A 12,080-nucleotide genomic window follows, 5' to 3' on the forward strand; every position below is an offset into this window, starting at 1 on the left:
GATTTACAACACATAGGAAAATCACATCAGATGACAAAATGGTGGACAATCACACAATACTGGGAATCATGACCTCACTAAGTTGACACACATTTTTGGGGGACACAATTTAATCCATAACAGACAGTCAGTCAGTCACCATATACAGCAGCCTATCAGCCAAACCAAACCCATTGCCATTAAGTCGATTCCGTGACCTATAGGACAGAGTAGAACTGCCCTATAGGGTTTCCAAGGAGAAGCTGGTGGATTCAAACCGCCGACCTTTTGGTTAACAGCCAAGCTCTTAACCACTGTGCCACCAGGGCTCCTATCAGCCAAAAGATCTCCTTAAAGTTTTAAGAAGCTTTAAAGCTTTGATGACTAAGGTGTGTTTGACCCAAGCCATGATCTTTTCAATCTCCTCATATGCATGCAAAGGCTGGACAATGAAGAGGAAGAAAGAAGAAGAATTGAAGCATTTGAACTGTGGTGTTGGTAAAGAATATCGAATACAGTGTGTACTGCCAGAACAAACAAATCAGTCTTAGAAGAAATACAACCAGAATGAGACTTCGGCTCACTTACTTTGGACATATCATCACGAAAGACCAATCACTAGAAAAGAACATCATAGTTGGTAAAATAGAGGGTCATTGAAAACAAGGGAAACCTTCAATGAAATGGATTGACACAATAACCACAACAATAGACTCAAATATACCAACGATCATGAAGATGGCACAGGACCAGGCAATGTTTCATTCTGTTATACTTAAGGTTGTCATGACTTGGAGCCAACTCAACGGCAACTAACAATAACAACAACATCAGGCAACCACAGATTTGTTGATTAGTCAACCTGAAATTCCCTCAGCATAGCCCTTCTTTATACATGATCAGACTATTAACATTTAAACATTCCCTCAGGCCTGTAACATCCTGCCTACCAGTCCAGCAGCAACACCATCAGTCAGTTGGTCAGCCTGTAATTGTTTCAGGAGGCTGCCTCTCCTCCACACTATCAGGCCACCAGCCCCAGTCAGGCCCAGGCAGAATGTAGTTCAGTTAAATGTTCAGTACCTCACACCATCAGGAAACCACACTGTCAGTTCCTCAAATTGCCCCTCTCTCTGTTGGTCCATGAGTTATACAGTCAACCAAATGGTTATACAGTTAACCAAACAGTTATTCTGTCTTCCTGCTGGTCCAGCTGTGAGCTGGTTGGAGGAATGGCTGGTCAGTCTGACATTCCATCAGCCTCTCCTTGTCAGAAATGGAACAGTCAAAAGCACAATCCCACCATGCATGCCCCTTCCCTCTCTTATTCCTTCTAGAAGAGTCACAAGCTGGTCCTACTGGGCCATCCTACTTCCAGGAGTCCTGGAGACCTGTCCAACCCCCAAGAGTAGTTTAAGGCATGACCTTTTCCCACCTGAATCTGAAGGGAAGCTATAGCGGTCTCCTAGTGACGGAGAGCTTCCTTTGGGCCTCTCCAAACAGTGTAATGTAGCAGGTAAAGGCATGAATTCTGGAGCCAGACTGCCTGGGTTCAAATCCTGGCTCCACCACTTACTAAATTGTGTGACCTTATGCAAGTTAACTCTGCAGACTAGTTAACCCTTTGCAACTAGCACCTTTTCAGGAGACCTCAAAAGTAAGAGGTCATTCTAGTATTCCTGTGTCCCACCCACAGCCATTTGTCTGTTTGTTCAGTATTAATCTAGTGTCTCTTGTATATGTTGCCTCTCAGTGCTGGGGGCAAAAATTTATACACACATTGCTATGTGACCCTAGCTGCTCTCCCTATAATGTGACAGCACACTCCTCCTTTCCACCCTGGATTTCCCGTGTCCATTCAACCAGCTCCTGTCCCTTTTTGCCTTCTCATATCGCCTCCGGACAGGAGCTGCCCATTTAGTTTCACGTAGCTACTTGAGCTAAGGAGCACGTGCTTCACAAGTATCATTTTATGTCCCATAGTCAAGTCTTTGTCTGAAGAGTTGGCTTTGGGAATGGTTTCAGTTCTGGGCTAACAGAGGGGCCATGTCTTCCGAGGTCTCTCCAGTCTCAGTTGGACCATTAAGTTTGGTCTTTTTACTAGAATTTGAGTTCTGCACCCCACTTTTCTCCTGCACTGTCAGGGACTCACTGTTGTGTTCCCTGTCAGGGTGGTCATCGGTGGTAGCCGGGCACCTTCTAGTTCTTCTGGTCTCAGGCTGATGGAGTCTCTGGTTTATGTGGCCCTTTCTGTCTCTTGGGCTAATATTTGGACCTGTTTTTAATGTAAACCCCTTGGTGAAGTGTAACACATGTACAGAAGAGTAGACAGACCATGGGTGAATGGCATGATGAGTTTTCACAAGTGAACACACATGTGGAACCAGAAGGCAGGTCAAGAAACAACATAACCAGCCAGGCCTCCAGAGGCATTTAATTTTTTAACATCTCTGAAATCAGCCTGCGTCTTACAAGTACTGTTGGGTCATAATTTAATTGGCGGTATTTTTTTGCCTTTCTTAGTGATACATAAAATAATGGTGCATTTTATAATCAATGGTGAGTCAGAGTCAGTGAAATTCAGTAATAACAACCACAGCAACAATAGTGGCAGCTAACGTTTATAGATGCCTACAATGATCCAGACACTTTGCAGACACCATCTACTTTAATTCTTGACACAGCCCCACGAGGTAAGCATTTTTATTTCTATTTTAAAGACTGAGGAAACTGGGGCCCAGAGAGGTCAAGCAAATTGCCCACAGTCAATTCTTTTACCCTGAGTCTCTGCCTTCTCTTAGCCTGTGCTCAAGGGGATTCAGAGGTTGTGTGATGCCTTCCTGTCTGAAGACCGAGAAATGGCCCTAGCGCCAAGAGGGAGGGAGATGTCTTGGAGCACTGGATTTCTAGGGTTTCTGCAGGGGTGGGAAGGGGGTAATTGATACCTGACAGGCCCTTTCTAGACTCAATGCTCATGCTGGGGGCCTGGCCAGCTAGGGTAGGAGTGGAATAATGCAAGAATTCAAGAATTAAAGGAAACCTGGGACATGCCCCCTCCTTCTCCTGCTCCAGGGGAATTCTCTCTTCCATGGTTCTGGGAGAATTTTTAAGGGGCATAGCCAGCTCCCACTCCCGACATCTTGTCCCCAGCACCCCCAATGGCTAGCTGGTTTCCTCCCTTTCCCTCTACCTCTGCCTCAATGGTTCAGAAATTCTTCCACTGGTCTTGGAAACCTGCCCTTGGAAACGTGGATTCTCCCTCACCTTTATCTTCCTGCCCCTCTCCTCCTCCTTCTCTAAAGGTAGGATACCTGAGATCTTGAATCTACCAGATTTCAGAAATGGAAAGGGGTAGAGACCTCGATTTTAGGCTTTAACTTGCAAGAGTTTCTAATTACTCCCCTGGGAAAAGCTTCAAACACAGGGACAGTTTTGAGTTACTCCTTTTTTTGGAGGGGGGGTGTCATGGAGGAGAGGGGAGGAGCCAGTGGCAATAAATGTTTGTGGAAAGAAAGAAGGACAGGAGGAAACAAAGAAATACAGGCTAAATGGCTGAGTGAATAAATGAAGACATACATGTAAAGCTAGGTGAATAAATATCAGGGACCTTGGGGAAGAGGGACCCCAAACTCCCACATTTGGAATATAAGCAAACTCAGATTTAGAGAGAGAAAAAGATGATTACTTTATCTTTGTTTCAAAAATGAGTGAGGAGGATTGAGAAATTTTGCTAGGGTGAGTGTGGGCCAGTCAGGGATAACAGCACTGGAGGGGTTGACTGGGAAGAAACAGGGCTTAGTGCCTGGATGCAGAGAGTAGGGTGCTGCCAAGGGAGCGGGGACGAGAGCAGGTACCAGTGGGAAGCAGGGAGCCACAGGTGGACTATGGGGAGGCACGCTGGGGACAGCAGCTCAGTCATCCCATTCATCATCCTCATCCTCATCACCGGCCTGGTCTTCCCCTTCATCTGGAGGGAGGGAGAGAAGACATGGAGTGGGAACTCAGGATGGGCCAGAGGCTTCAAAGCCTCAGGGTGTGGGGGCGGGGGCAGGTTCCTAGGGCTTGAAAAGCTGGGGACTCATGGTGCTGGGGGTTGGGGTCTCCTGTTAGGAAAACAGATGTGGGACCTGTTCAACTAGATAAGGAAGGAGCCTCTTCAGAGGAGTGAGAGTCAGAGTTTCAGTTTGGGACAATATAGGGATTATAGCTGGGGTCTGGGTTCCAGCTGGAGTTAAAATTAATATTGTTGTCAAAAATGTGGTTACTTGTGATATTGTCACCCAAAGGGTTGATGTTAATCAGTGTGTCACTTAATAGGTGAATTTGAAAATTATTGTTAAAGGTGAGGTAAGTTATTATTGTCTCGTAGTGGGTTAATGTTAATATTGTTGACACATTAGGGAATGAATGTTAACATTTTATAAAAAGATTGAGTTAGTTACATTATTATCATCATCACATAATGAGTCAATCTAATAGTTGCCACATTATGGGGTTAAAGTTAATATCGTGGACACACCTTGGCATTAATGCTAATATTGTCAAAGATAGAGTTAATTATTTTATTGTCACATAATGAGTTCATGTTAACATTGTCAAGTAACAAGATTCCTGCTAATACTGTCATCAACACCTGGGACTAATGCTAATATTGATGGTGACTGTTGGGGTTGCTTTTATGCCATCCCTAGCCCTGAAAAGCAGGTACCTGGTCCTGGCAGGATGGGCCCAGGACAGGCCTGTGGAGGACAGCCACAGGCTGGGGAGGGCCAGGCTCTCACCTGAGGAGTGGATGGCTCTACTTCTCTTCTGCATCACGTGCATCAGGGCCCCCACCAGCCCCTCGGAGCTCTGTGGTGGTGGCTGCAGCGTTGAGCTCTCTGGGCCCCCCGGAGTCTGCGGCAAGCAGGTGCACAGCACAGAGGGCTCAGCGCCTGCCAGAGGGGCATTCCTCCCTGCCTCTTCATTATTTCTCCTTCCAAACACTCGAATCCCCTTCAAGGTTCCAAGCCCACCTCCCCCCACAACCTCCCAACTCTATGACTGAACCCCAGAATCCAAAACCTGGGACCCCCACCAGTCTCTGCCCCTGGCCCTCCAATACCCTGACTTGCAGAGCATACCCCAGAGCCCCAGACCCCCATCCCTCTATCCTGCCCATCCTCACCTTGTTCAGCTGAATTCCCTGCCGGATTTGATCCAAAAGTGCCCCCCGACCCCCACCAGAGGCCAGGCCCCCCCCAGACCCCAGAGCAGGAAGGGGTGGAGGAGCAACTGGTCCATCTCCAGAGCTGGGCAGTGGTGGTGGTGGTGGCGGGGGTGGTGGCAGGGGCGGACCCCCAGCTCCTGGGGGTGGGGGAGGCAGTGGTCCGGAACGTCCGGTGGCTGGAGGGGGTGGTGGTGGAGGGCCCCCTCTGCCTGGGGGTGGGGGTCCCCGTGGTGTTGGCGGGGGCGGAGTACCCCCCAAAGGTACAGGGGGCAGTGGGCCAGAACGACCCTTGTTACCCCCCATAGTAGGGGGTCGGGGGGGCTGGTTTCCTCCTCGGGATGGGGGTGGCGGTGGTGGAAGTGGCTCTGTAGGGGGAGAATAATACAAAGCTGCTATTATTATAGTTTTTTTTCAGAGCTTCAGTTTTACTCATTTGTAAAATGAGTACCCCAACTAACCAACTCCCAATTTAAGCAGTAGAGGGGTCTCCATGAGGACTGAGTGACTTCAGTGTATCTCTTAGGTATTAGCTGCCAGAGCTGGATAAGAAGGGGGTGTATAGGAGGTGGGGGGCTCACCCTGGCGCCTCATCTCCTGCCGCACAGCCTCCAGCCCGCCCTGGTCCTCAATGAAGTCATAGATAAGTTTAGAGGTCTCTGCGTCGGTGAGCTGGGCCTCACTGATGCCTGCCCTGGAGAACAGGCTCCGGAGATCCGGGTCTAGATTGTTCACCTACCCAGGAGGAAAGAGGCCAGGGGAGGGGTGGGGGGATAAGGTGAAGAAGGAAGGGGCACAGATTATTACTGGATCCACCCCAGAGAGGGATCTGAGAGAGGTGTGGGAAGGGGTAGGGACCACAGAGTGGGGTCTGAGGAGTGGTCTGGGAAGGGTGGTGGGAGTTGAATGAGGTTCAGGAGACTTCAAGGTTACTTACATCAAATCCATTCTGGGGGTCCCACCCCACGTGGCTGACATGTCTGGGGGAAGTGAGGAGACCCCAGTGAAGCCCCACTGCTCTTCTTTCACTCCCTTCCTAGAGAAGCCCTCTTACCCTCTCCTGCCCAGAAGGACTCTGAGGGGCCAGAATTAATGAGTCATTCATGAGTGAATGAGTGAGTGAGTGAGTGAGTGACAGCAGGAGTTATGGAATTAGAAAGGGTCCATAGTCTGCGGTGACAATCTGTCCACCCATCCATTTGTCCACCTATCCATTCGTCCACCTATCCATTCACCTGTGTGACCACCGATCTATCCATACATCTATCTCTCTACCCATTTTCCCACACGCATCCGTTTACCTATTTATCCACCAATCTGTCCTCACATTTGTCCACCCACCCATCTACCCATCCATCCTACCCATGTGCCCACCTTTCCATCCATCTACTCATTTGTCTACCCATTCAACCACACACGTCTCTCTCCACTTATCCATTGAACAAATTCATCCACACATCTGTCAATCCATCCATTCATCCACCCCTCGCCTGTCTACCCAAGGTGGGATGAAAGCAAGGCAAGCGACGTGCCTCGGGTGCAAAATTTAAGGAGGCACTCACTCTCAGAGTTGTGAATTGTACTTGCATGTCCCTGAGAGCGACTGCCTCTTTAAATTTTGCACCCTAGGCACCTCACTTGCCTCTGCCTAGTTCCAGCCCTACACCCACCCACCCATCCACTCATCTACTCACCTACCCATCCACCTACCCATCTGCCCACCCATCCATCTGCCCATCCTTCCATCTACTCATCCATCCACTAAGCTGTCATCCTGTCTACTGTCATCTGCCCACCCAGGGATCTACAGTCCTGATGTGGGAAGGTTCTCACTTGAATCCACAAGGTGCACCAATATCAGCCTTGCTGATTTTCTTTTTCCCTGAGCGTTTCTTGTCAGCTGGGCCAGGTCCTGGTGCCGGGAGCCCACGGTATCGTGAACTCGTGATGTCCGGGTTCTGGATGTCTACTGTCACCAGCCCCAAGGCCAGTGGGCCAGCTGGTGGGCCTGTGGGCAAAATAAGGCAACTATTATATACCTACCAATCAAAGCATAGGGACAAGAGGTGGGAAGACAAAGACTGTAGGGGAAATCTGTGTGTCTGTGTTTGATGGTCACCTATGGAGTGGGTGAGGGGTCCAAGTAGGGTTTACAGAGAAGTGGGTGGGTCCCACAAACCATTCATACATTCACTGATTCATTCATTTACTCATGCTTATCACTTAATTATTGACTCATTCAGTCAGTGACTCATTGACTAATTTGTTAAATTATTCATGTACTTAATCATTCATTCAATCATTGCTTCCTTCACTTACTGAAATATTGTCACTTATTCATTTATTCGCGGTTCATTCATTCACTCATTCATTCATTACTTCACTCAATCATCCATTTATTCGTTCTTCCATCTATCCACCTACCCATTCACCTATACATTAATACACCCACCTATACATCTATATGGAGCCCTGGTGGCACAGTGGTTAAGCATTGGGCTGCTAACCAAAAGGTCAGCAGTTGGAATCCACCAGCTGCTCCTTGGAAACCCTATGGGGCAGTTCTACACTGTCCTATAGGGTGGCTATGAGTCAGAATCGACTCGACGGCAATGGGTATATATCTATATATCTATCTATACTTTCATCTTACCATCAGTTCATCCCCCCACTCAACCATCTATCCACCGTCAACTCATCCATGCACTCACTCATCCATCAACACACTCATCCATCCACTCATCCATCCATCTATCCATTCATCCATCCATCTACCCATCCATCCACTTACTTAATCATCTATCCTTTCATTCATCCATCCATCCATCTACCCACTCATCTATACATTAATCCACCTGCCCGCCCACCCACCCATCCATCCATTTGCCCACCTATCCACCCATTTACCATTTATCTCCGCTCCCACCCGACTACTCATCCATCCACCATTCTACCACCCACTCAGAGACACAAGGAAGAAACAGTACTCACCCCCTAGGTCTCCACCTGGGTGTGGGGGCAGGGGTGGGAGCCCTCCTCTTCTCTCTGGGAAAATGGAGTGGGTAGAGAGTTATCACAACCCTGCCATAGGTTCCTGGCCTAGCCTTTTCTTTACCCCTACTTGCACTAAAGGACTTACCCTCATTGGCTGGTGCTGGTGTTGGGAGTAGCTGGCGTCTGTCTGTGGAGAGACAGGTGGACTGGGAACCAGAACCAGGGGAGGGGCTTTTCCACCTCCCACCCTTACACTTACCTCCCCCAGGGCCTCCTCACCTCCACTTTGCCTCTGATTTCTTTTTTGTATCTTCTCCTGCACCAGGGCCTGGAAGGACTGGGCTTCCCCCTCGTCCGCAAAGTTCAGCCCCGCTTGGCAGTCCTGCACACACTTGGGGTCAGCAGCCTTTCAGGCCCCCCACTTTTCCCCATCTCTTCCCTGCACCCCAATTGAGGCCCAGGGATTGGTTGGTCACTTACATCTCCAGCAAAGGTGTGGAAGAAGGGAGTGGGAGTGGAGTAGACCAGCTGTGAGTACAGCTCCTGTTCCCAGAGCATCCGGCCAGCCTGGAGAGGGGCAAGGTGGGAAGCACACTGGCACTGAGGCTTGCTCCGGGTACGTGACTTTGTCATCTGGGCAGGGAGCATAGTGTCCAGATTTGGGGCCCCAGGATCTGATTTGGATATTTTCAGCTCAGTATCAGAGAGCTGGGGGTCCAGCTGTCAGATGTGGAGGGTTGGAGTACAGTATGGGGCCAGACACTGCTGTGAGAGGTTTGTACTTGGGGTTCAGGGCTTTAGATGTGGGAGTTGGGGGCCTGAATTTGATGATTTAGGACTCCAGTCCTAGGAAACTGACGCTCATTCATAGATTCAATCCTACACACACCCCACCTTAATGAAGGTCTTCATTTGGATAGGTAGTGTTCCAATTATTTGGGGGCTGGGGTCAAGATTTAAGGTTCAGAAATATAGACTTGGAAGTTATGAGGTAAGTTCAGCCAAGGTTTGTGCAATTTGGGGTTTGTGGAGCAGGGTTACGGCTTAAGAGTTCGGTCAATATTTGAGGGCCCTGGGGTCATGATATAGTTATGCTGGGACCATCTTTATGGATTTTGAAGGATAAATTTGGGGTTTAAGCCTGAAGAGTTCAGGTTGGAGGTCTTTGGAACAGATTTTTTACTTAGGAGCTACCTCAGTATTTGAGTGTTCAGGAGTTTTAATATGGGAATTCTGGGGTCCATGTTTGGGTTTAAAAGGCAGATTTGGCATAATTCATCATAGTAACAAACTAGAAAAGAAAAACCATATGATTATCTCAATGCACACAGAAAAAGCTTTTGACAGAAAACAAAATCCATTCCTATAAAAACTCTCAGAAAACTAGGAATAGAAGGGAACTTCCTTACCTTGATAAAGCGTATATATGCAAAACCTACAGCTAACATGATACTTAATGGTAAAAGACTGAAAGCTTTCCCCCTAAGATCAGGAATAAGACAAGGATGTTCTCTCTTACCACTTCTATTAAACATTGTACCGGAGGTTCTTGTCAGTGCAGTCAGGCAAGGAAAAAAAAGACAGATTTTTGGGTTCAAGACTAAATGGGGTATTCAGGTTTGGGGTTTGGGGAACAGATTTATGACCTAGGAGCTAGGCAAACATCTGGAGTTCAAGAGTTTTGATAGAGGATGTCTGAGAGCCATAATTATGACTTTAGAACACATTTGAAGTTCAGGTATAAATATAGTGCTCATTTTTTTGGAGTTTGTGGAAGAGATTAGGCTTAGGACATGTACTAAATACAGTAAAACCTATGAAAGCCAGAACCTGTGTAAGGTGGAAACCTGTCAGAGAAGGAAAACTAAAATATTTTCCACCAATAGAGTGCAATAGAAAGTGGTAAGACTGCACTCTGTCAAAGGTGGAAAACTTTTGAGACCCGGAAAAACATGGCAGTCCTGTCAAGTTTCGGCTCTCACAGGTCTCACTGTATTTAGGGGTTTAGAGATTTTCATAAAAGAGTTCTAGGTAAGTCATTGCAGATTTAGAACCAAAGTTTGGGGTCTGGGTGAAGTGTTTGGTTCTGGGGCTCAGGGATTCAGGATCTGGTAGGAGGGTTTAGGGCTATGGACACAGATCTGGGTTTGCAGATTGAGAACTGGTTTGCATGCTCAGTGGAGGTTGAGGGTCACCTGGAGGCCGTAGAGTCGGATGAAGTAGGACTTCTGGGGGTTATCCTTCACGAAGCACACAGCCCCACAATGCTCCTTGGTCCAGTGCTCGGCTCCAGGGGGCAGCGCCAGGTACAGCTGAACAACTGCGGTAGCCAGTGTCTGGGAAGGGGAGAGCAGGGGTCAGTGGAGTCTGGTCAGGGCAGCCAGAGGATCTTGGAGCCACACTTGGTCCTTCCTTGCCCGTGGCTGCCCTGGGCCCAAAGGAAGAGCTGCAGACAGAGGGAAGGTAAGTAGCGCTAACAATCTTCCCGGGATTGGTGAACAGTGGCAAGTGGATTCTAGGAGAAGAGATGATGGAGAAGAAAAAGAGGAGTGGGAGGAGGGGAAGGAAGAGGAGGAGAGGGGAAGGATGGGGAAGATGAGCAGGGAGGAGGGGGAAGAAGAGGAGGAAAGGGAGACAGAGAGGACCAGGAGATCCCCAGCTTACCCAGCATTTCCGTCCAAGCATCTCGAAGAGTCGCTGGTTCTCGTGGTCCCGAAGGAGGGTGGAGGGTATGTTCTGCTGAACTGGACCTCCGCGGCCCCCGGGTCTGCCTCCCACAGGGCCCCCACTCATGGCGCCTCCTGCCCTTGTCCTCTCTGGCTAGGCTCTGGGTGCAGGGTAAGAAGAGGAACTTCCGCAGTGAGCAAGGGAACAGGAAGTACAAAAAAACCACAAGGGAAACAAGTCCTCCAGGGGCCCCTCAGTGGGCCTGGCCTCCTCCTCCCTTGGACAGGCTTGGACCCTCCTCCCTCAGACCAGACTGGCTGGGGTCCTCCTCCATTTGACAGGTTAGAGCCATCTCATTTTGACCAGCTCAGGTCCTCCTCCTCCTTTCTGACTGTCTGGGGCCCATCTCCCTCTGACTGGCTCAGGCTCTCCGCCCTCTGATTGATTGGCTGCGGTCCCTAAGTTGCCCTCACTGGTCTGTTCCTGTGATGAGAGTTAAGCCATCGGCAGCACCTCTGCAGGGCTCGTTGGGGTGAGAAGCAGTCATGGGGCTGGGTGGCCACCTTCCTCCCCAAAAGCATCCAGTTAGCCTGGGGACAGGTCAAAGGCCTCCAGACCTGAAAGGCTACTGCACTAAAACTTGTCCTTTTCATTAAATAAGGAGCACCTATGATCCCACCGCCTAGCCTGAGAACCTGAACATTACCAACAACGCACACCCCTCTGGCTCACTTCCTCATCCCTTACCCTCGCCTCCCTGCCACTCCCAAATTACTTTCTGCTTATCATCTTCTTTTTTAAGAAAGAAATTTTATAACATATATAAATGCCCAAACAACATATTGTTTAGCTTTCATTGTTTTTTAACTTAAAAGAAAATGTAATCTTCAGAGAGCTGTTTTTCTACTCAACATTTTTTTTTGTACCTAACAAGCACTTGTGTAGCACTTAATGTGTGCCAAGCACTGTTTTGAACTATTTGCAAATACTGACTCATTTAAATCCTCCCAGCAGCCTGTGGGGTGCACACTATTACCATTTTTTACAGATGAGGAAACTGAGGCACAGCGTGGCTAAATGACTTCCCTAATATCTTCCAGCCAGCAAGGGGTAGAGCCCAGATTACAAGCCAGGCAGGCTGGGTTCAGAGTCCACACTCTTAATCACTGTGCTCTGCACCCAACCCTCTCATATGTTCCTAAGATTCATATTTGCCTGTAGCAGTAGTTGTTCC

General features: G+C 48.6%; 1 protein-coding gene across 2 annotated transcripts; it reads right to left on the bottom strand.

Annotated features, from left to right (window-relative positions):
• Nucleotides 1–2,454: 2,454 nt before the first annotated feature.
• Nucleotides 2,455–11,530, bottom strand: WAS (WASP actin nucleation promoting factor). 2 transcript variants are annotated; one of them, XM_004376871.2, is made up of 12 exons: nucleotides 10,844–11,530; nucleotides 10,375–10,515; nucleotides 8,660–8,746; nucleotides 8,459–8,561; nucleotides 8,325–8,366; nucleotides 8,177–8,230; nucleotides 7,019–7,193; nucleotides 6,123–6,165; nucleotides 5,767–5,920; nucleotides 5,147–5,553; nucleotides 4,761–4,875; nucleotides 2,455–3,946 (listed from the first exon to the last, which is right to left on the bottom strand). In XM_004376871.2, the coding sequence occupies exons 1-12, from the start codon at nucleotides 10,970–10,972 to the stop codon at nucleotides 3,891–3,893; spliced, it is 1,506 nt and encodes a 501-aa protein (XP_004376928.1). In that variant the 5' UTR covers nucleotides 10,973–11,530; the 3' UTR covers nucleotides 2,455–3,890. The 2 variants fall into 2 exon arrangements, with proteins under 2 accessions (XP_004376928.1, XP_023587641.1); XM_023731873.1 differs by lacking the exon at nucleotides 2,455–3,946 and having other exon boundaries at nucleotides 4,070–4,875.
• Nucleotides 11,531–12,080: the final 550 nt, after the last annotated feature.

This window comes from Trichechus manatus, unplaced genomic scaffold (assembly GCF_000243295.1).
Source record: "Trichechus manatus latirostris isolate Lorelei unplaced genomic scaffold, TriManLat1.0 scaffold00046, whole genome shotgun sequence".
Taxonomy (NCBI): domain Eukaryota; kingdom Metazoa; phylum Chordata; class Mammalia; order Sirenia; family Trichechidae; genus Trichechus; species Trichechus manatus.

Excerpts from the sequence above, each read along its gene's own strand:
- WAS (XM_023731873.1), bottom strand. The coding sequence starts at position 10,972 with ATGAGTGGGGGCCCTGTGGGAGGCAGACCCGGGGGCCGCGGAGGTCCA. Across the intron at positions 8,562-8,659 it reads TCCACACCTTTGCTGGAGAT|GACTGCCAAGCGGGGCTGAA; the intron begins GTAAGTGACCAA and ends AAGTGTGTGCAG. Across the intron at positions 8,367-8,458 it reads AAATCAGAGGCAAAGTGGAG|ACAGACGCCAGCTACTCCCA; the intron begins GTGAGGAGGCCC and ends GTCTCTCCACAG.